The sequence below is a fragment of the Bos grunniens genome, chromosome 7 (assembly GCF_055505025.1).
Source record: "Bos grunniens cultivar Pamir isolate PY7600 chromosome 7, Bosgru_T2T1.0, whole genome shotgun sequence".
Classification (NCBI taxonomy): Eukaryota; Metazoa; Chordata; class Mammalia; order Artiodactyla; family Bovidae; genus Bos; species Bos grunniens.
The window spans coordinates 107,144,615-107,167,114 of NC_141171.1; the positions used below are offsets into that span (position 1 = coordinate 107,144,615).

At 40.0% G+C, this 22,500-nt stretch overlaps 1 protein-coding gene across 3 annotated transcripts in view; it reads right to left on the minus strand.

Moving 5' to 3' along the window:
- Nucleotides 1-22,500, minus strand: part of FBXL17 (F-box and leucine rich repeat protein 17) — a 527,117-nt gene that overhangs the window by 162,412 nt on the left and 342,205 nt on the right. For all 3 annotated transcript variants that reach the window (XM_086413345.1, XM_086413344.1, XM_086413346.1), the window contains one exon: nucleotides 21,270-21,346. In XM_086413345.1, the coding sequence (XP_086269471.1) occupies nucleotides 21,270-21,346 (77 nt within the window). The remainder of the gene's footprint in view (nucleotides 1-21,269; nucleotides 21,347-22,500) is intronic.

Here is a 22,500-nt window from a genome sequence, read left to right on the forward strand (position 1 = left end):
TCTACTATTAATTTATATCCTCAGGCAACATTTGCAAATATCCTAAGTAGATTTCCTTATCAGTACAACAATAATAATATAGATACTGAAGGTCTATAATGTGAAGACTAAGGGATCCAGCATGTGTTAAATTACTAATAAAATACTCAGAGCTAGTTTCTGCCCCTCCCAACTTATATGTAATATTAAAATGCTGAACTCTGGTATTCCACTGACACATCATTTCCAAGGGTTCATCAAAAAGCACAGCCTACAAATCAGACGATGTCCTCTACAGGGCATCCACTCCAGGGCCTCCGGGACCTCTCCAGGCACCCTAATGAGAGAGCAATACTTCTTGTTATTCATTACCCAAGAACGTTAAGGAGACGGCACCTTGAAAACAATTTCAAGAATTGATTATTATATCAAATGATACAGGTTTCATTACAAGAGAGAAAGGAGTTATGAAGGAGATGGTTTCCTTTTTTTTATTTCTGCCTGCTTTGTTCCTGTCTTCCAAGATGTCAGATGAATAGTCTGCTTTATTTATAAATGAAACTACAGCTGAGAACAAAGGATGAGATTATAAAAAGAAAGTAAAAGCCTCAGAAAGATGAAGGAGGAGGTAAATGTAAGGCCTATTAACTAGATGGATGAATTAACATCCTGAGTCACTGAGGCAATAAAATAAATAAAATCCATTTTCAGTGACTGATGGCGTCTTTGCCAGAAAGAAAAGAAAAACAGTAGTCAAACTGATATCCATTTTTCTCATATTTCACTAATTTAGAATGAATTCAGAAATGGAGGTTTACATTAAAGATGGTTAATCTCAAGCAGCACTATCCAATACCATAGCCACTACAGAAATTAGCGCACATAGCTCCTTAGTACTTGAAACATGCAGAGTACGAATTGAGACATGCTTAAAGGGAAAATACACACCAGATTTCAAAGATTTCAGATAAAAAAGGAATGTAAAAAGAATGTAAAACATCTCAGCAGTAATATTTTTAATTGATTACATGATGCAATGGTAATATTTTAGATCCACTTTTATTAAATATAGCATATCATTAAAAGGAATTCCACCAGTTCCTTTTCACGTCTTTCAATACTCTACTAGAAAACTTTAAATTACATATGTAGCTCACATTTATGGCTTTCATTACATTTTGTATTGGACAATACTGGCCTAGAATGAGAATCAAAGATACTTGAAATTCAGTCAAGTGACAATACATGAAAAATACTCTCTCCAACTCAAACAAAAGGGCCTGAACTTCATTAAGATTCCATTTGCAAACTGTTTCTTGAGTCACAGATGCTGATGTGATTTTATACAGTATTTAGCATGTTACATTGGTCCCTGAAACATTTCTGCTCTTTAAGATTATGATCTACAGAGCTGAGATTTAAAGAACTTAATTCTAAGTATATATTATACATATAAATTCTAATATGTAAATATAAATTCTAAACAATACAGATGTCACTGGAATATGGAGTTCATATATATACAAGTGTGTGTGTGTATATATATATATATATAATTTTTGAGGTCAGAAAATCAGAGACAAAAACCCTGAGAAAACTGAGGTGTGCCATTTCTTTCCTAAACTCCTCCAATATCTGTCTTGTTACCAGTCTCTTCACTGATCTGTTCTCAGTGCAACTCATCCTGCACACCGCGGTAAGAGTTCTGTTTTGGAAGATAAATTAGATTTTGTCACCTTCCTCCTCAAACACCCTCCAACAACTCCCACCATTGGTGGCATAAAGTCTAAATTCTTTAGGTTAAAGCTAGCCACCATCTCCCTCTGGACTAAGTCTCCACTCATCTCAGAACTGTCCACCGCGGGCAAAAGCCCGGCCTGGCCAATCCCAGCGCGCCTGCGCAGCTCCGCGGCCCACCTCCCTCCGGCGGCTGCAGAGCTGCCTCAGTGCGACCCCGGGGACCTCCAAGGCATGTGCTGCCTGGACGCCGTCATCCACGCCACCCACCACCCTCCAGGGTGCACATCTCGAGGCCCTCCCAAGACCACTTTGAGAGGGGATAGGATGAAGAGAAGGCCACTGATAGTTCACCTTTGTGGCCCCAGAGTCTAGTGCAGTGACGGACTCAATCAAGGGGTTCGATAAATATACTGGTTGCAACAATTATGGTTTTTTCATCTACCATCTAAAGCCACACAAGACTCTCATGTTTCTAAAACATCTAGCACTTTTCTATACCCCTACTGTCCCACCACAGCCTGGAATGCTTTTCTTTTTGAAATTTGTTTACTGTTGGGTTCAGTTCTATCAGAACAATACACATTTACTGTTAGAAGAAAAAGTTAAATGCTATAACACGCAGTCTCATGCTGTACATCTATGTTATTTCCAAACCCTACTTCCTGAAATCAACTACTTCCAACTGTTTAGGTCTTCTTTTTTAAATTTTTTCCTCATTCTTACATTTCCAAGGCATTCCTTGTTTTCAAGGAGAACATAAGCAAGAGAAGGCAGGTCCATCTCAAACTTCATGCTAACTAAAATATCTGGTAGAATACTTTACACATAACATACTCAGTAAACACTTGTTGGTGGATTAAATTAATGAGTAAGTGAATATTCATGCATTTTGCGGCTTGAGCACACATTACTCAACAGTCTGAAGCAGAGATGCATTCATATACCACAGTCAGAGTGAAGGAACAAGTTAAAATGCAGTGTCAAGATGTAGTAGGAAGGAGATAATGAAAGGCAAGACTAGGTGGGTGGAAAACAGGAAATCACATAATAGAATGTGAATGAAATTCAGGTTCAGATAAATTTAGATTTGCCTTCTAGCTGAATAGCCTTGGAAAAGTTACAGAACTTTCCTGGGTCTTAATTTTCTTATCTATAAAATGGGGATGATGCCCCTTCCCTTCTGGATTTGCTGTAAGTGTATGGTATGCTCTCGGAGAAGGCGATGCCACCCCACTCCAGTACTCTTGCCTGGAAAATCCTGTGGACTGAGGAGCCTGGTAGGCTGAAGTCCATGGGGTCGCTGAGAGTAGGACACGACTGAGCGACTTATCTTTCACTTTTCACTTTCATCCATTGGAGAAGGAAATGGCAACCCACTCCAGTGTTCTTGCCTGGAGAATCCCAGGGACGGGTGAGCCTGGTGGGCTGCCGTCTATGGGGTCACACAGAGTCGGACACGACTGAAGTGACTTAGCAGCAGCAGCAGCATGGTATGCTCTATAAACGGAAGCTGCTTTATGATCACCGGGTATGTGTGTGGGGATAATAATAACAACATCACTATGGCAACCGTGAAGAGGAGGCCAACTTCTGCTTTAACCAGAAGCTTCTTACACGCTTACTGCTGAGGCTTCCCCAGACCAGGGTGGACACAGAAAGAAGCAGGGTGCTGCCTCTTGGTGACGGAGAGTATGTGGGGAGGACGTGAGGACTCTCCCCTTCTAGACGCACTGTAAAAGGCAGGATTCTACCTGCACCTAAAAGACGCTTCCTCCTTGGAAGGAAAGTTATGACTAACCTAGACAGCATATTCAAAAGCAGAGACATTACTTTGCCAACAAAGGTTCATCTAGTCAAGGCTATGGTTTTTCCTGTGGTCATGTATGGATGTGAGAGTTGGACTGTGAAGAAGGCTGAGCACAGATGAATAGATGCTTTTGAACTGTGGTGTTGGAGAAGACTCTTGAGAGTCCCTTGGACTGCAAGGAGATACAACCAGTCCATTCTAAAGGAGATCAGCCCTGGGATTTCTTTGGAAGGAATGATGCTAAAACTGAAACTCCAGTACTTTGGCCACCTCATGTGAAGTGTTGACTCACTGGAAAAGACTCTGATGCTGGGAGGGATTGGGGGCAGGAGGAGAAGGGGACGACAGAGGATGAGATGGCTGGATGGCATCACGGACTCGATGGACGTGAGTCTGAGTGAACTCCGGGAGTTGGTGATGGACAGGGAGGCCTGGCGTGCTGCAATTCATGGGGTCGCAAAGAGTCGGACATGACTGAGCGACTGATCTGATCTGATCTGATCTGATATGTTCATTATCTTTCTGTTTGATGGTCTTTTCCCCAGAGAGACTACCAGGAAAAATCAAGTCTCTTTTTTTAAGTGGCACACTCAGAAGCACAATAACATACTTCAGAAATGACAATGGATGTGTGATTACTGCTAAAATTTAATACACGTGCTTGATGGAAAAGTAAATTTTGTAACATCCTATACTAATGTTATCCATACACTGAATAAAGACTCTATCCTCAACTTTCTATTTAGATAAATAAGCCGGAATCTCAAGACAATAAAGTCTCACTAGAGGGTATCCAATAGCAGAACTTTAAATTGCTTTCAGCGTCTCCATGACGATTCAGTGCATTAATGACAAGTGATTGGTTAAAAGCATTTAAATCAAACTTATGTTCTTGAAATTTTCCATGAACAAAGACAATATCCATTTAGAAAGATCTCACAAAAATGAGTTTGGTGTAGAAAAATATAATAATACAATAAATTATTTTAAAGCATTTGGCTAGTGGATAACATAATTGAGTAGGTGGAATATAACCTAAGCCCTCAAAAGAATCTCAAAAGAGTCATAGGTGATGGGTAATCAAAAACATCTGTGCTCACTTACATTTACCACTGAAACATGAACTATGAAATAGCGGATGCCCATAAGCTGATCTGCAGATAATAAAACCTCAAAGCAACTAACAACATTTGAATGCTGTCCTCACTGCCCTAAATAACCTGAGAGCAGAAAGAAGAAGAATTCTCTTCATGTATAGTAGTAGAGAAGTAGTAACAAAAGTCTACTTCATACATAGTAGTAGTCTTTGTTAGTTTTGCCCTATTTTTATATATAACAACTGTAACTATTTACTAGCTATGATCCAAAAAGAGAAAAGAAAACCCCAAACAGCAATAAGGACGGTATGTATGGATGTTTTTATGTTTTTAATGAAAGCATGACAAGTGAAAACCAAGTCTCTAAAACGGAAGTAATTTCTAATTAAATGACTTCATCATTACAAATTTTAATTATCATTATAATAACAAAAGTAGAATTTAAGTAATCTGATTTTAAATATTTGAGTAAATTAAGTGTGTTTCTTTCTACCTCTTTCGATGAAAGCACAGAAAAGAGGTTTCTTGGGATTAGCTCTCTCAAAGGATGGCTTTCCTGTGTCCCAGAATAAAATCAAAAACAAACTATAAACAAGCAAAAACCTTCCTTTTCTGAGTGAAAATGTGACCTCTGGTTAACTTCCTAGATGTGTTCTCCAAAAATGGTACATGCACCACCGCTTAGAGTATCAGCGATTCCCTTTTGGTAGATAGCATCTGTCTGGTCTAAGAGAACTGCAGACAGCCTGGTGAGGACCGTAATGCTCAGACTCCCTGAGTACACTCCTTCTTACAACCGGGCGTGTAACTTCTAGGGATACTAGATGCTGTGCCGATTGATTCCTTTACAAGTTACCAGTTCCGGGGGTTGACGCTTCTAAGCCAGGGTAGCGCCCACACACGTTCTACGTGGAGCTCATCTCCTTGTACTCGAGCCATCATCTGGCAGTGAAAGATGTCTCCTGACTGTTGCTGGGTGAGCTGTGGCCTGGGCTGCTGCGAGGCCTCCTACAGAAGAGGACCTCCTTCACCACCCTGCGGCAAGGGAGGTTCCCACCCGTCACCCTTCCGAGTTAGACTGTGTCAAGTGTATCCTATGAGAGCTAAACAGCTCAACGTTGAGTTGAACCTAGTATATCTCAGGGCTTCCCTGGTGGCTCAGCAGTGAAGAACCTACCTACAGTTCAGTAGAGGCAAGATATGCAGGTTCAATCCCCAGCTTGGGAAGAGCCCCTGGAGGAGGGCATGGCAGCCCACCCCAATATTCTAGCCTGGAGAATTCCACGGACAGAGGAGCCTGGTGGGCTACAGTCCACAGGGTCGCAAAGAGTCAGAAACAACTGAAGCGACTCAGCATGCAAGGACAATACGACCTCGTGGTAGGCAAGGCACCTAAATGTGTAACTTTTAGTATTTCTTTTGGGTTTAAGCCTGTATGTAACCCAGGGTAAATAACAATACTGCTAAAATCATGAACAAATTACTCTAATAACATCTTCGTGTATTCATATTATTTTAGGGGGTTCGTTGTGGCTGCTCTGTGATAAAGTAAGAGGAAGACAGAGAATGCAACTCAGTGGCTAGGGCAGTCACCAGTGGCGACACTCCAGGTCCATTTTGAGGGTGGAGTTGACCTGACTTGTTAACGGATACTGATGAGAGGTGTGAGGAGAAGTGAGGCATCAGGGATGTTTACGTTTCGGCTGGAGTAACTGAGTAAACTGCTGTTGTCCAGTCGTTGAGTGGCGTCCAGTCTCTGTGGCCCCATGGACCGTAACCCCCGGGCTCCTCGGTCTATGGGATTTCCCAGGTAAGAATACTGGAGTGGAACGTCCGGTCGTTGAGTGGCGTCCACCTCTCTGTGACCCCATGGACCGTAACCCCCGGGCTCCTCTGTCTATGGGATTTCCCAGGCAAGAACACTGGAGTGGAACTAAGTGAACAGGGATGCCATTCTGAGACAGAGAAGACCAGCAGTGACAGCCTTCCACTCTGCATTTAGATTAACCCTCTGAAGAGTGAGGACTTACATAAGCCATGTGGGGAAATGAGGCTTTGAGAATAGTGATGATAAGGATCCAGCTTTATAATCAGAATTACATACTTAATTCCTTTTACAAGAAGCAGGAACGAATAAAGAAGAAAAAGGAGGAAAGGCAAAACACATCTTTAAGTCTGCAAGCACATCATGTGTTAAATTGAAACAACCCCAAAGTTCAACTTCCTTCACTGTTCAAGGAGAAAATCCTTTACTAGGTACTTCAGGATAAAGGATTTGCAACTATATGGTGCTTGAGAAATATGCTATTGCTGTAATTTAACTCACTGTATGTGGGCTTCAAGATGCACAGTGGCATTCCAAACCAACTTTTAAAGAAAATTGCATGGAATTTTCAAGACTTCAGGAGCGTTCTTAAAAGTTATGCAGAGAAAACGGATTTTTGATAGTTATGAATTACATTCAGCGCTGCCAGATTGTAGGGACCGCTCTTTTTGCTTCAGTATGGTTAGAATCACTGTTGACAAAGTTTTAATTTAAATTTTTAAGGATTTAAATGGGAGAATATAGGTCACTGGATTCCATTCACTGCCTAAGGATGACTAGCGGCAGAAGGCAAGCGTGTGGTGCGGGTCCAATTCTGGCCCCGGAGCCCATCTTTTCTGTAGTAGCTGGGAACTGAGGATGTGTTGGCGAGAATAATTTAGCTCTCAGTCAGGCAACCAGTGGACTGAACACACACAGTTAGAGACCTGCCTGGCACAGAAGCGGAACTCAGTGCAGAAAACACTAAACGCATTTGTGAGACAGGCTCAAGGCCGCACAAGTCACATATTACAATCACAAGCTGGAAGGGATTCGATCTTGCCTAGCAGGTTGTAGATTTAGATAGATTTGTAATAGTCTGAAAATACACTACACAGCTCCAAAGTCTAATTCTAAAAATTTTCAACTGGTTTCCTGAAGTTGACAAAAAAGAGGTAAATATTTGTAGAACCCACTGCACATAAAACAGGTTTTAAAGAGCCTTGAGACATACCAGGAAATCGTAAGAAATTACAGTAGGCGTCTAATTTAAATGTTGCCTTAAAATAACTAATATAAAAGTATATACTATATAGGCTATTAAAAATAAAAATCTTTTTTTAATAAAAAGTTAAAATTTCTATTTTTTTCATAAATCCAGAGACTAGAATAGGTTTCAAATCCACATTCCGTTTAACAAAAAGATGAAGCGTGAGCTGTGAGCAAAGCAGCGCAATCACTGAAAGGCCTTTCCGTGCGATCTGCCTTCCTGTGTCACGTGTGGGGAAGCCTTTCTTCAGGCCTCTGCTGCAGTCACTGAAAGGTCTTTCCGAGCAATCCCACTTCCTGTGTCATGTGTGTGGGGAGCCTTTCTTCAGGCCTCTGCTGCAGTCACTGAAAGGCCTTTGTGCGCGATCCGCCTTCTGTGTCACGTGTGTTGGGGAACCTTTCTTCAGGCCTCTGCTGCAATCACGTGATCCGCCTTTCTGTGTCACGTGTGGGGGGCCTTTCTTCAGGCCTCTGCTGGGTCTGGTGCCCTATTTGTCCTCAGTGCCCCCAGCGCCATATTCCGTGTTTTCTTTCACAGACTGATGAATGTGATAGGTAATAAGGACACGTGTAGCACATACTCGTGTGCATTCCCTGAATTTGCTCTACCCCCACAATAGTGTGGAAGTAAAAGATCATGATATACGTTTTAGGGGGATATGCATTTATGGAGTAAAGGACTGGCCTTCCTAATAAAACAATTTATAAGCAAGAAAATAAATAACGGTATGCTGGTAGGCACCTCTGACAACAAAAAAGCCACAGATTATGTGCAAATTTCAGCATGCCTGCTAAATTCATCTCTCTTTCTGCCACTCAAGAAAGTATTACCAAAATCCAAGCGCGTGAAAGTAAGAAACCCTACCAAATCTAGTCTAATTTAGAAATTTTTACAAAGAAAATGGTTTGCAAACCTTGATTGTAAGGTATGCTGTAATGGCAAAGTTGAAAATGAATGCTTTAGAGGATTTCACCCAATTTCTTATGTAAACCAGAGCAGAAGGTATGATTCTCGTAAAAAGCCAAGTACATTTGCCTCAACATAAAATAGGACTGATTGAATTTCAAACTCTTCATTTATTTTGTAGAGCTGAAATGTTAAGTTCCTTATTGCTGTTCAAAATTGGCTTGAGTCTTATTTATTATGATATATATATATAATGTATTTCATATACATGCTATTTAATATGTATATTATTATCAATACACACACATATATAAAACAGTAGCCCCTCTTTATCTGTGGGGGATACTTTCCAAGACTCCTGGAGGACTCCTGAAACTTGGATAGCACTGAACCCTATGTATACCATGTTTTTTCCTATACACACATGCCTATGATAAAGCTTAATTTATAAGTTAGGCGAAGTGAGAGAATATCCAGACTGTCAGCATCACTATTCTTGCACCTTTGGGACCCTTACTAAGTAAAATAAGGGCCACGTGAACACAAGCGCCGTGCCACTGCAATGATCAACCCGGGACCTGCGAGGACTACTCGGGGACAGGCAGAGCCAGCAGCCTGGACTCACGGGCACAGGAGGAATTCACCCTCCAGGCGGGATGGCGTGCATGGCACGAGGGTTCAGCACACTGGTCAGAAAGGCACACGATGTGAAACTTTCGAATTGCTTATTTCTGGAATTTTCTACTTAATATTTTTGGACCACGGTTGACTGTGGGTAAATGAAATCATGAATAGGGGAGACTGGCTTCCCAGGTGGTGCTAGTGGTAAAGAACCCACCTGCCAATGCTGGAGATGTAAAAGACATGGATTCGATCCCAGGGTCGGGAAGATCCCCTGGAGAAGGAAATGGCAGCCCACCCCAGTACTCCTACCTGGAGAATCCCGTGGACAGAGGAGCCTGGTCGGCTACAGTCCATGGGGTCGCAAAGAGTCAGACCAGACTGAAGCAACTTAACACACAGTCTTCTCATTCAAAGAAGCTTTTGGTTACTATAGGACATAAATGATTTTAAATTTCAAATATAATCCTCCTCCTCAAGGAGTTTCAGAACGTGTCATTCTAGACGGTTTCTCCTGGTCATGAGCAGCTCCCTGCATGACTGTCTCATCCTCGGTACCCCAGAGAGGCATCTCCGGACTTGAAACCTCCAAACTGGATTCCCAAGGCTGACTTTGGAAAGATTTACTAACAGAGGGCAGGAAGGGGCTGGGTCTTTGAGGGCATTATTGTGATTTCAAATCTAAAAGAACAGAAGAATCCTTCATGAGAGGAAATGAAATATCTTCAAAGCAAAACTGCTTTCTTGGAGAAACTCCTAGAGCCATATGTGAGGAAAGAGATAGTAGGAAGAAAAAAAATTGGAAATTTAACCTAAGAAAGAGATGATTAAAAATATATTACAAGTATCAATCAAACAGTACTTAGCTATTTTCTGTATCTTTTTTTTCTGCTTCTAAGAATTATTTATTATATAAAAGTATTTAGGCAAGCAAAACTTACATTACATCAGTTTGAAGGTAGTTCATTCTAAAGAGCCATAATAGAAATAGAAAAGTACCATAATAGCAAAGTCCTAACTCCCTGAAGACAGAATTCTTTTTTGTTTACTCCTGATTTCCAATTTTTAAAATCTCCTTTTCTGCGCCCACACGCAGTCATTCTCCATGAAAGACAAGTTGCTTTCAGGGATTCGGCACGCACTGCATACAGAAGCACATAGGCTGGATCAGCCGCGTCAAACTCAACACAATTGTTTGAAAAGTTGAAAAGTTCAAACTATTTATTTAATGTCATGCAGATAAACCCAAGAAAAGGAATACATTTGACAGGTAAATTCTAATTGACTGAGTCTTAAGAAAGCCAAGAGAATGATTTAGGATAAGAGTTAAAATGAACAGTTTAATATTTAAGTTATTAGTAAAAGTAAGTTTGACTTAATTAGGAAATTAAATTAACCAAACTACCTTTCTGCCTCAAAGTCCCATTTAATATCTATTCTAAGTAAAATCATAAAGAGAATCTGTTCGATTCTCTTACTCCCAAAGATATGACAGAAAGGAATATTAACACTTACTCATGCATAAGATCAACACATTGGGTTTGAAGAACTTGAGAAGGTTGGCACTATCCATCTCCAGAACCACGGTCCACAGTGTACCACGGAAATCTACCAGCTTTCTACTCAAGAGGGTCACTGACCGCCTGATCTAGTTCTTACCTATCCTTGGAAGGAGATGAACCAGAGCAGTGTTTCTCAAATTGCTAGTCATTCTAGTCAGTGATACAATCACTTCAGTGAACATCCAACAAGCACCTTAAAGGCAAAATGTATTTTTCACTGTAGAACAAGGGAGTTTAAGAGCCCTGAAATGAGATGATGTCACACCTTACAGTTGGAACACTTTTTCTACTTATTTCCAAATGGGTCCAAGAGGTCATATTTTAGCACTTAAATGCAGAACATCTGAGACAAAATCGGAAGGAAATTCCCAGAGAATTCATGGGGCAGCTAAAATATAAAAATACTTCTCTTTCCTAAGTTCCACTCCTAATTTCTCCAAAAGCAGAAAGTAAGATAGAGTTAAGAGAGTGCTGGATACAGGGATACCTAGGAGCTTTGTAGGGCTGGTTCCAGATCACCACAGTAAAGTGACAATAAAGTGAGTCACACGGATCTTTTTGGTCTCCCAGCGCATATAAAAGTTATGTTTATACTGTATTGTAGTCTGTGTGTGATAGCATTATTTTTTTAAAAGAATGTATATAGTATTTTGATTATTGCTAAAAAATACTATTATATGAGCTTTCAGTATGTCATAGTAGTAACATCAAGACTACTAATCACAGATCACAAAGAAATACAGTAATAAAAGAAAAGCTCGAAACATTTTGAGAATTACCAAAATGTGACACAGAGACACAAAATGAGCAGATGCTGCTGGAGGAATGGCACCCACAGACTTGCTCTACAGAGGGTTGCCACAAACCTCCCGTGTGTAAAAACTTCAGTGTCTACAACATGCAATAAAGCTAAGCAAAATAAAATGAGGTGTTCCTGTATATAGAACTAGAAGTTCCTAGTGTGTTGAGAATCCCTAAATGAGGATTCTCTAAAACCCAGCGGGGCTGAACTTGCTGTGTTTATAATGGAAAGGTTGGACTTGTGATGGCAACTAAAATAGGTTTTAGGCTGGAGGAATGAAAGGCAGAAAATGCAGTGATATAAGACTCAGAGAGCAGCACAGACATAGAAGATAAATTTCTTTAAAAAGCCCAATTCATTCAAAGAACCAAAGTTCTTCAGAAAAACGAGTGATGCCAGGTCTCCAGCGTGAAATGCACAAGATGAGCCCGGCACATCTTGACATAATGAGTCAGTGTCAAAAGGACAGGGGAACCAACCCAAAGAAGCGTCTACTACCAAAAGAAGGCCAATCTGAGTAACAATTAAAAGAATAACTGCAAGGGATCGTTGAGATTATAATAACACCTACACAAAAATAACAACTCCTCGTTGGTCACCTTGGAGAACACTGGAAACCAAATTAGCATTTTTAAAATGGTAAATAAACAGAAAAAAATCATGTATTATTCCTTCCTTTCCTATATAAATTGAACTCAAGTAAACCAAGAAGTTAATAAAGGAAAGTTGCTCTTAATATAAGGAAATCTTGCTAATAAATGAGAAAGACCGGGTAAGGCTTAATCCTACCAGTATCCATGGGTGTAACAATGTGAGTCTAATTAGTGAATGACAAACAGTAAAATCAATTAGTTTAATGTTTAATTTCTATGTTGCTACAAGTGTTACTATCGTTTTCTAGTGGGAAAACTGGCAGAAGTTTTTGTTTTACTTTATTTTTTCCAAATAAATATCAGATGCCAAGTGTCTTACATAGGCTAATTAACCAGGAAAGAGGGAAGGAGGTTTAGTCAAAAACACAGCTAGGGAGGTAAAATGTCTTAGATCACGTTAAAGGGAAGGGGAGGCCCTGAGGGCCTCGAAGACCCAGTTCACTGCAGCAGGGAGGGTGGGGCCCTGGGCTTTGCCCCGTCTGCTCCTGCTCGCCGAGAACTGTCTCAGCAGATGAGGAGCACTGATGCTAAAGACCCTGACTCCGGGAAAGGCTGAAGGCATGAGGAGAAGGGGGACACCAGAGGATGAGATGGCTGGCTGGCATCACCCACCCAATGGACACGGGTTTGGCTGAACCCGGGAGTTGGTGATGGACAGGGAGGCCTGGCGTGCTGCAGTCCGTGGGGTCACAGAGTCAGACATGACTCAGCGACTGACCGGAACCGATGCTGAAGAGCGTAAGGAGGCAGACAGCAGAGCCATACTGAAGAGGCTCCACCTTCACTCCTCAGAGGACATTCCTGGGAGCGGCTCTCCCGAGCGAAGAGAATTGAGAGGCGCTGACTCAGGTGATGACACTGAGATCCCAGGAACTTCTGAGCTCGGGCTCAAGAAAGAACCTGAAGAAGAGGGCAACCGCTGATGCCTCAGGGAATGGCACAAAACTGTGTGTCTTTAGCAATACCTGTACTTTAAACACTGCTGTGAAATCACGTCACTTAATATTAGCTGGATTGCTTTTAAAGGATCATTTAAATAAATAAATCATTTCTATAAGAAAAGCTGGGAAATTTAAGAAGTTATCTGCACATAATCCAGTAAACGATTTAGAGGGAGATTATAGTTCCAGTTTTGCTAATTAATGAAAACCTACATAGGCTCGATTTCCTCATCCATTAAAAAAGAGTAATAATATTTATGCTTCCTTCATAAACTTTTGGTAAAAATTTAGAAAGAGTGCAAGAAAAAATGTAACTCATGAAGAATTATATACAACTTTGAAATTAAGAACATTTGCTGGATATGTGAACGCACACTGAGTATCATGAGAGCCTCCACCTCCTGGCGCAGGAACGCCTACCCACAGAAGGCAGCTAACGCTCAGGGTCAGCACAACAAGCTGTAGTGGGTCAGCACGCTGAACCTACCAAGTTAGTAACTATATAATCAAATCTCACTGGGTAGTTGCTTTTTGATATTGTTTTTTTTATACAAAGATGGAAAAAAACACGGTATCATGAATTTCAGTTACATCATTTAAGCTTTGACAACTGGGACAGTCCAACAAAGCTTTCTAGTAATAAATACTCCTAAGCACATCACTGACCTATGACTGGTTATCCAAGAGACTGATTTATTATTGAATCCAGGCTGAGCGCCAAAGAATTGATACTTTCGAACTGTGGTGTGGCAGAAGACTCTTGACAGTCCCTTGGACTGCAAGGAGATCCAACCAGTCCATCCTAAAGGAGATCAGTCCTGAATATTCATTGGAAGGACTGATGTTGAAACTGAGACTCCAATACTTTGGCCACCTGATGGGAAGAACTGACTCAATGGAAAAGACCCTGATGCTGGGAAAGATTGACAGCAGGAGGAGAAGGAGATGACAGAGGATGAAATGGGTGGATGGCATCACCAACTCAATGGACATGAATGTGAGCAAACTCCGGGAGATAGTGAAGAACAGGGAAGCCTGAAGTGCTGAGTCCATGGGGTCGCGAAGAGTCGGACACGACTTAGTGGTTGAACGACAACACAGTATTATACGGTTACTCACAAATTATGTGAACCTGAGTCTCCACATCTGTAACCTGGAATACCAACAGTCCATATCTAAAACAGGGTGCTCAGGGAATTAAATGAATACATTTAATTAAATGAATGAAAACATCCAATAAATGTTAACTATTCTATCGTTATGAAAATTAACATTTCATTTTCTTTCATTTGAACTGGGTACTTGATTAGTAGTTAGAACCCAAAGTAGTGTTTCCTTTTATATATGTTAAGAGAAGTTGTTACCATGGGAATGGTGAATAAGACAGGAAAAGTCGAAATGAAAATTGGAAGTTACTCTGAATTTTCAACTAGAATATTTTCATAAGGTTTCTTCAAAATTTGCCCGTGTGTGCACGTAATCACTTTGGATGATTTCTGGTCTTTCTTTAGATTAACCAACGCACGCAAACTCACCCATTCCGACACCTGCTCGCGCTCCGAGCCTTCCTTAGGACTGCACCACCTCAAACGCCCTCCCTTCTCCTATCTGTCCTCCACGCCTCCTCCACCGAAGACTTCAGTCTCTTATGGCCCTGTCCTCCAGAGTCCCTACACCTCATAGGGCCTTTTTTTTTTTTTTTAATTTGACACCATCATGTTGCTCGAAACACTCTCACTGCTTATATCTGCTTTCCCTATGTAAGAGTATATACTTCTCACTCATCTCTGTATACTCTACAGCGCCCAGCCAGCACACAGCCAGTAAACATCTGCTGAATGAAACAAAATTGGAGCCAGCCCAGTACACATCCCAGGATTAGAAAGAAATTTAAACATTATGTAGGTCAATTCCTTACCCCAGTGCTTCCAACTTTCCACCTTCTTTTCAAGAGATTATCTCAGTTTGAATAACTCTTGTAAGAAAGAGCTCACTACCACTTAAGACATCTGGTTTCAATAAGTCTTAAACATTAGGAAATTGGTTTTTTGTGTGGGCAACGAGAAATCTAGTATTACAGCAGTTATCTTGGTGTTTATTGCAGTCCCCTTTAGATTTACTAATTACTGATATAATACCGATAATAATCAATAATGACCATATTACAGCACAGTTCAAGGAAAATAAATGCTTAGTCTGAATATTGAAGGGTACTAAGGGTACTAAAGTAGGCACTCTGAAAAAATGACTTTTTATGTGATTTGGAACAAATTTCTTTTATCTATAACAGAACTCCTTCATGAGATTAAAGTTAAAAGTTAATTAAAATTAAATCAAGCTTTCTATTTTAAAAATGCTAATAAGTAATTGAGAAAAGGAAAGTGGAAAAGTAAATATTTCAGTTAACAATTAAGTTGTATATGGAAATTTAGTATTTGGCTATAAAAATTAATAAATTAATTGAATCAACAACATTAGTGTATTTGGAGGTATAAGAAAGTTCAGGGCAAGCATAGAGATTGGTCCATTTGTCTTTTAAATATAAGTTAGAAGACTTCTTAATTAAAAAAACTCTATTACATACAAAGCTAGAGTTGGCCTTTGAATTGGTTATGGGAGACTTTTCTTAAATGTCTTAAGAAGTGCTTCTTTTAATTATAATTCTTAAAAATTATAATTACCAAATTTTTGGTGAAAAATCATGACCATTACTGAAAAGAAAGAAAAAGGACAATAACAGTTGTTAAGTACAAAAGTAGACATACAAATCCAACGGTGAGGAACTCCAGGAATAAAAGAATTACAAGTGAAGAGAAATGACTTTTAAGATGGGCACACAAACAAGGAGAATTTGCAACAAAAGAAGATTTAGCATTTTAGTATTATTTTGTTAGAATCAGTAAAAGCTATCTATATTTAAATGATAGAATGGAGAGAAAATGTGAATAGTCAACAGGAAACAATAAGGCATTCTTTTTGACTTGCAAATCTATTTTCTAAAGTTTGTCTCTGTCACTTTACAACTATTAGAGTCATTCCTGCTGACAAAAGGAGTTGAATCTTACCCCCGCAATCTTGGAGTAGTCTGAATTACAATTTGAAAATGAAACAAAACATAAAAGAAAAAACACAAGAATTTAATTTTAAATGGAACATCACTGTATGTAATGCATACCTAATAATATGAAAAATAAGATGGCATAAGAAAGGACCAAACTATCTTTCACGTAAAGATTTTCTTCTTGAATCAGCACTGGTTTGGCAAGAAAAAAACAGAAAAAGAAACACTCCGATACTAGTGCAACCCAGAATGCTTGTTGGGATCTCTTTTTGTTCCTTTAGGCTGCTTATTTTGATCATGTATCCAGGATCTAATTTGGGTTAACTCATAGCTGAAGAGGTCTGGTATCCCAGGAAAAGGTAGTGAACGTACCACCTATTAACCTTTCCAGAGCGCTAGAAGGTCAGCAAGGCTGGGGTGAGGCGAGGCTTAGACCCGGGCGGAGACGAAGGGCAGCGGGCGCTCCCGGCCACTTCTCTTGTCCAGGAGGAGGAGGCGCATGACCGTTTTTCCTTTCCTCCTTCTGGAATCAGCAGGCGGCGCTGTGCTCCGGGCCGCGCAGGACTGAAGGCCCGGGCGCACACACACCAGCAGGCCGCTCGAGCACCCGGCCCACACACAGCAGGCACTGAGGCAGTGTCTGTGGACAGGATGCATATACACATCGTGTCCGTCGCGCGGCAGGCCAGCTGAAACGGCATCTCACGTGATAATCGCGGGAACACCTGCTTTTCTGGGAGGTGACTTTGGCCCAGAGTAACCCAAAAGCTTCCGCGGCAGGCCTGCGGTTGGGCTCTCAATCCCGGAGCAGGAAGAGGGCCGGGCGAGCACAGGAGGGGCGGCCAAGGGCTGTCCTGGGGGCAGCAGGGACCCTGGAGGCCCCAGACGGCGAGGTCAGAAGTTGAGTGTTTCCAGTCCTCTTTAATTAAAAGGTTATTTGACAACTTGAGACAGGAAGCAAAAAGATATCCCTTAGAGTGCATTTGCAGTGCTCTCAGGAGTGCTGAAGTCAAAGGAAATGTGCTAACAACCCACAAACCAGGGTCCTTTTTACATCTGCTCCCTGACACGGGGTCACACTGGTGACCTCCACTGCCAAGACTGGAACTGAGAGAAGGGTTTTCTTCATCCATCTCGTTTATTAGACCATAGGGTCTCCGCCTTACTGCCCAAGACTGGCTCTGACCTCCGCAGGCATGAATGATACACGCTGACTTCTCCTGTTCCCGCTAATCCTAAGGACATACCTTTCTGAAGGAGGAGAATTTTTCAACAGAAAAGTATTTGAAGGCAAGCGGAAAGGCAGGTTGGAAATTCTTCAATGACAAATTATTATAAGAACAAAAAAAAGCATAAGGGGAGCCAAATTAGCCAAACAAAAATGAAGGTAATCCAGAGAAAGCAAAGGGAAGACGCCTAAGACAGGGAGACAAAGATTTTCAACTTTCTGGTGCATCTTTCTTTTCATTCCCTACAAAGAACAATATGGTTTAGACAGCTCACGTGTGGCAGCCAGTTAGGCATGCGTGGACTAATAAAGGTCAAACTTATAAAGAACGATTCCCACAAACAGAAAGCCACCCTTGGAGGAGGAAGAGGCCTGATTCTTCTTCAGAAAAACAGAAAGAGAGTTCTTACAATTCTAGAGTTGGAAGAACTGCTAGTTAGTGGGTGTCCACTACGCCACCAGGCCAAACACAGACGCTTCTTATCCGTTTTCACCACCTCTCGTGGCCTGCACTGTCATGCGCTTAACAGACGACAAGCTCGAAGCTTAAGCAACTTAGTCCAGATCATTAAAGAAAGGTGAGACAAATTCTAACCTCACTCCCTGACACCTTAGTTTGAATTTTTTTCCCGTGATAACAGCCCATAACATTTATTTGTTTAGTGACAGAAGAGTGACAATATTATTTTGTCTTTAGGGAGCGATTCCCCAAGACTGTATTTTCCATTCAGCTGTGCCTGAATTATTGATTTGTTTATAATTGTTATCCTTTACCATAAAGATCTATGTTCAATCTGGGGAATAGGAAGCCTATTAGAATGATACTTTCCTGCACAATAAGTATATCATATATCAATTAAAATGAACATAACTGCCTACCAGCCTGGCCAGGTGTCGCTAAGTACTAAAATACCACATTCAACACCTGTGAGAATCTCGACAAAAATTACAAATGATAAGCCAGGCGAGCTGCTGTTTCTGAATTGATGCAACCTGCAAAGAACTTCACAAATCTCAGGATACTGTACTGGGAGCATGTACAAACACACCAAGGGGAAAGGAGGTGAGGAGGAGACAGGCTGGAATATGTGCAAACCAACAGGAAGGAGAATTTGGGTAGTCTCTTGAAGGATGAGATTCCCCTGGTATCAGGCACATCAAATTGTACTATTTCTAAGTAGCTTCAAAAAAAAAAAAAAAATCCTACAGAATATATATTCAGTTAAAGAAGAAAAACAGCATCTGCTTTTCTTTCTTAAAATTTATAATTAACACAGGGCAAAGGATCACACCCTCCCCTAGTAGAGCAGTTACTTCCAAAAACATGCCGTTTCTCTGGTTACAATGAATAATCATTTCTGCTGTCTTTTTGACAAAACTGTGCATGTGTTATTGGCAGGGTACAAGGAGGAAGGGAGATGAGCTGAATGTTAAGTACTTTTTTTAAATTTTACAATCAAGTAGCAATTATGGCACAATCTCATAAACTATTGACCTTTACCCTTCTACCTCAACCGTGCCCCAACATTTTGAAGAACAGAACGGATGCACAGAGGCTTTCACCACAAATCCTCTGAGGACCTAAAACCCCAGGGAGAAGGAAGGGAGACAAGCTGGGCAGAGGGCTTGAGAGCTGGAGGGTATGAAAAAAAAACCATGATAGATTTCTCCATGGAGGGAGACAATCCTCAAAATTTTCACTTCTAGTTTCTCTCAACTAGACTAGGTCAGTGGTTCTCAATTTTGGCTGACATTGACATCATCTAGGCACATTTTATTGCCTGGGCACCACCTCCTGGAAATTTTGAAATCCCTGTGTAAGATTCAAGCACCATGATGCTTTACAACTTCCCCAGGTAATCCTAACCTGCAGAGGGGGTTGACAAGAGCTGACCTAAATAATTCAGAGAGATGGATAAAGGCAGACCACATGGGCAAAGGATTAACACAATTTTCACCTTACCAGGAGGAAAAAACAAAACCTAAAATCTCAGAACACCAGAACAAGAGAACATCACTGAACAATAGCAATAAACAATAACAGTACATAACAGCAACAGCAACAACAAAGGCCTCTCCCAAGGCCTTCCTTCCAAGAAAGAAAAGGAGGTCGAAGAATCGTGTGTGAGTCTTCCCTCTGTCCCTCTCCTGCAGGAAAGCAAGTTCGCTCAGCAGTACACACTGCACTCTCATTAGACAGGAACACGCGGGAGCAAGAAGTCAGTTTACATGGGAGGAGACAGCCTCAGAGACGTGAGGGAACTTCCCGAAGGCCAAGGCACAAAGACCGAACTTGATTCCACATCTGTCCCAGGTCTAAAGCGTTTCCTCTTTTCCATAACTTCCGGAACATTTGTTCGCACTGGCTAACTTACTGGTACTGCGACAAAGTGTAATTTTAGGAACAGTTTCCATTGCGGGCCTTGAAGGGTCCATTCTAAAGAACTTAGTCCACCCTTCTCCTGGCAATTAGTAAGATTGGAGAGGCAGGTAGGGGACTACTGGTAAAGGATTTTGAATGCCAAGTAAAGCGTTTGGAATGAATGAATGTACTAGTTAATTACCAAATCTACAGGTATTGAGGATCTGCCCGGTTTGGGGCAGAGAGAACACTCTAAGGTCTAGACAAAAGGGAGGCATTGAAAGTTTTAGATACCGTATCTTAGAGGCACTCTAATATGCCAAACCAGAAAACAAACTACAAGCAAAAAGAAAACACCAAAACACTCCTTTCTCATGGTATAATTATGAAAAAAGACAATAACCCAGAAACAGTATGGATAAATCCATGTAAGAAATTTACCATTCTCAAAAAATAAACTCTGAAAAGAAATTAGGGTTATCTTTAAGCCAAATCCTTTATGTTACTTTTTTATTTTTTTGTTATAGCTTTCATGGAGTTTTTCCAAAGGATGAATTTAGTAGCTGATAAAATACAACTCTCCCATCCAGGCCAGTATGATATCTTAGGATTGGAGTCAATTATCAGCATATGTTGGATTAACAGTTAAAAAAAAACCAATATAATGAATTATTAGTTTCCTTCAAGGTAGAAATCATATTCTCCAATGTAAAGAAACAAATTTAAAAATCAGAAAAGAGAAATGGAAATCATTTAAAAACATCTAGTTAAAACTCTGTATTTAGATTAAATATGCAAATTAATAGTAAAAAATATTTATAATGCACTGAACAAAAGAGGAAAGCCTAGGTGGGTTATTTTATTACTCCAATAGGACAATTTCATACTTTTCATATTTTTATATAATAACTTGTTTTTCTCCACTTGAAAGGAATATTTAAAATTAACATATTTAAACTTTTACAAACAAATGTATACCTTTTACTTCCTATATATCTAAACTTCCTATTGGAAGTTTCCAATGTTTTAAAGAATTTAAGGCATTAAGAAGGCTGGCATTTGGAATGTGAGCAAGCGTGCATTCGACATGACATAAATTAAGCAAATCAACACAATAATTACTTTATATCAAATATTTCATTATCCTAATATTTTCATCATATAGAAATTTTAGCCATACTTTTTAATTCTATGTGATTATGCAAGTACATATATGATTTCATGTGGTGACAAAACTGATATATATATACTCATTTTACTCTGGCTCTAATTTCAAGATTTCTTGATTTGGGGCAGTATGATCAGAGTTTGCCTCAGTAAAGATATAGCTCAGTGTCTATGAGATAGTAGCTTTTGATTTTTTTTTTTAAAAAGCTTTCAAAGATCTTGTACCTTTTTATTCTTGAAGACGATTAGGACAATGGCTCATTACATACCATAATCTGTGATTTTACAGGACACCAAATACAGCTCTTTCAGGTTTTGTCCTTCCTTTGCGATGACCTCCACACACCTGAAACACACACAAGAAAGTGGCGAGTTACACTAATGTGTTTCAAGTTAAATTAGCAAGAGTTTGGCCACGGCTGTAACAGGAAGAGGCCAGCGTCTGATGAATGCCATAGCTCTCTTCTTTCCACAAACCGCTTTCAAGGTGTTTTGGGAAAAGGTATTATATTCCCCGCTTTTTAAACTCAAGTGCTTTAATACTTAAATGACCTTAATTAAATACATTTATGACTAGTGCATCTTGTAAAGCTAAACTGATGAAAAAGAGATATTCCTCTAACAGCACTGTTACATTTGGTAATAAAAGATTAGTAAACATATGCTATATAATGAATATTTATCAATTACATTAAAAAAAGTAATGAAACTGTGAAACATGGATGCTCATTATAAGGGATTCCCTGGTAGCTCAGCTGGTAAAGAATCCACTAGCAATGCAGGAGACCCCAGTTCGATTCCTGCGAAGGGAACTGGCTCATTATAAGTGAATGTAATATTGCTCATGGTTTAATTTTTAATGGTGGAGTTTGATCACACTGATATACATTTGTGAAATTTTATTCAACATAAAAATGTTTTAAAAATCTGTGACACTGATTAAAGAAGAATATTAAAATATTTTCCCTAGTTTTACTATTAATGTTTTAGATGAATTGTTGCATATATACAGGCCATTTAAATAATATAGATAATATAGATATGTAAGATTTAAAGTCTCTTCTGGTTTCTTAAATGTTAAAATTTTGAGCGGTGCACCCTGCTCTAATGTCCACAGTGGAACATGTAACACAAAACTCAATGAACTTTATAAACAATGATTAAAAACACTATCTATCTGATGATTCAGTCCCCTGTAATATCAGAAAACCCTGTACAATCAAACTGACACATAAGCATGTGCGTCCTTCAATGCAGTCCCAGTTTTAATCTTTATAAACAACAGTTAAGTAAAAGGGTAAAAGCAAAAAGAGTCATTAACCTTTTCTAGGAAGTTAAGGATCAAGTAATTTGATACCTATGTGTATAATCCATCAAAAAATTACTGAGTATCCATCTCTGTCTTTCAGATATTTTATTTGCTGTCTGGCTTATTTGTAGGTATCTTCGTAAAATGTCAGGAAATTTTATACAATTTTACTTCACATAATTCATTACTGA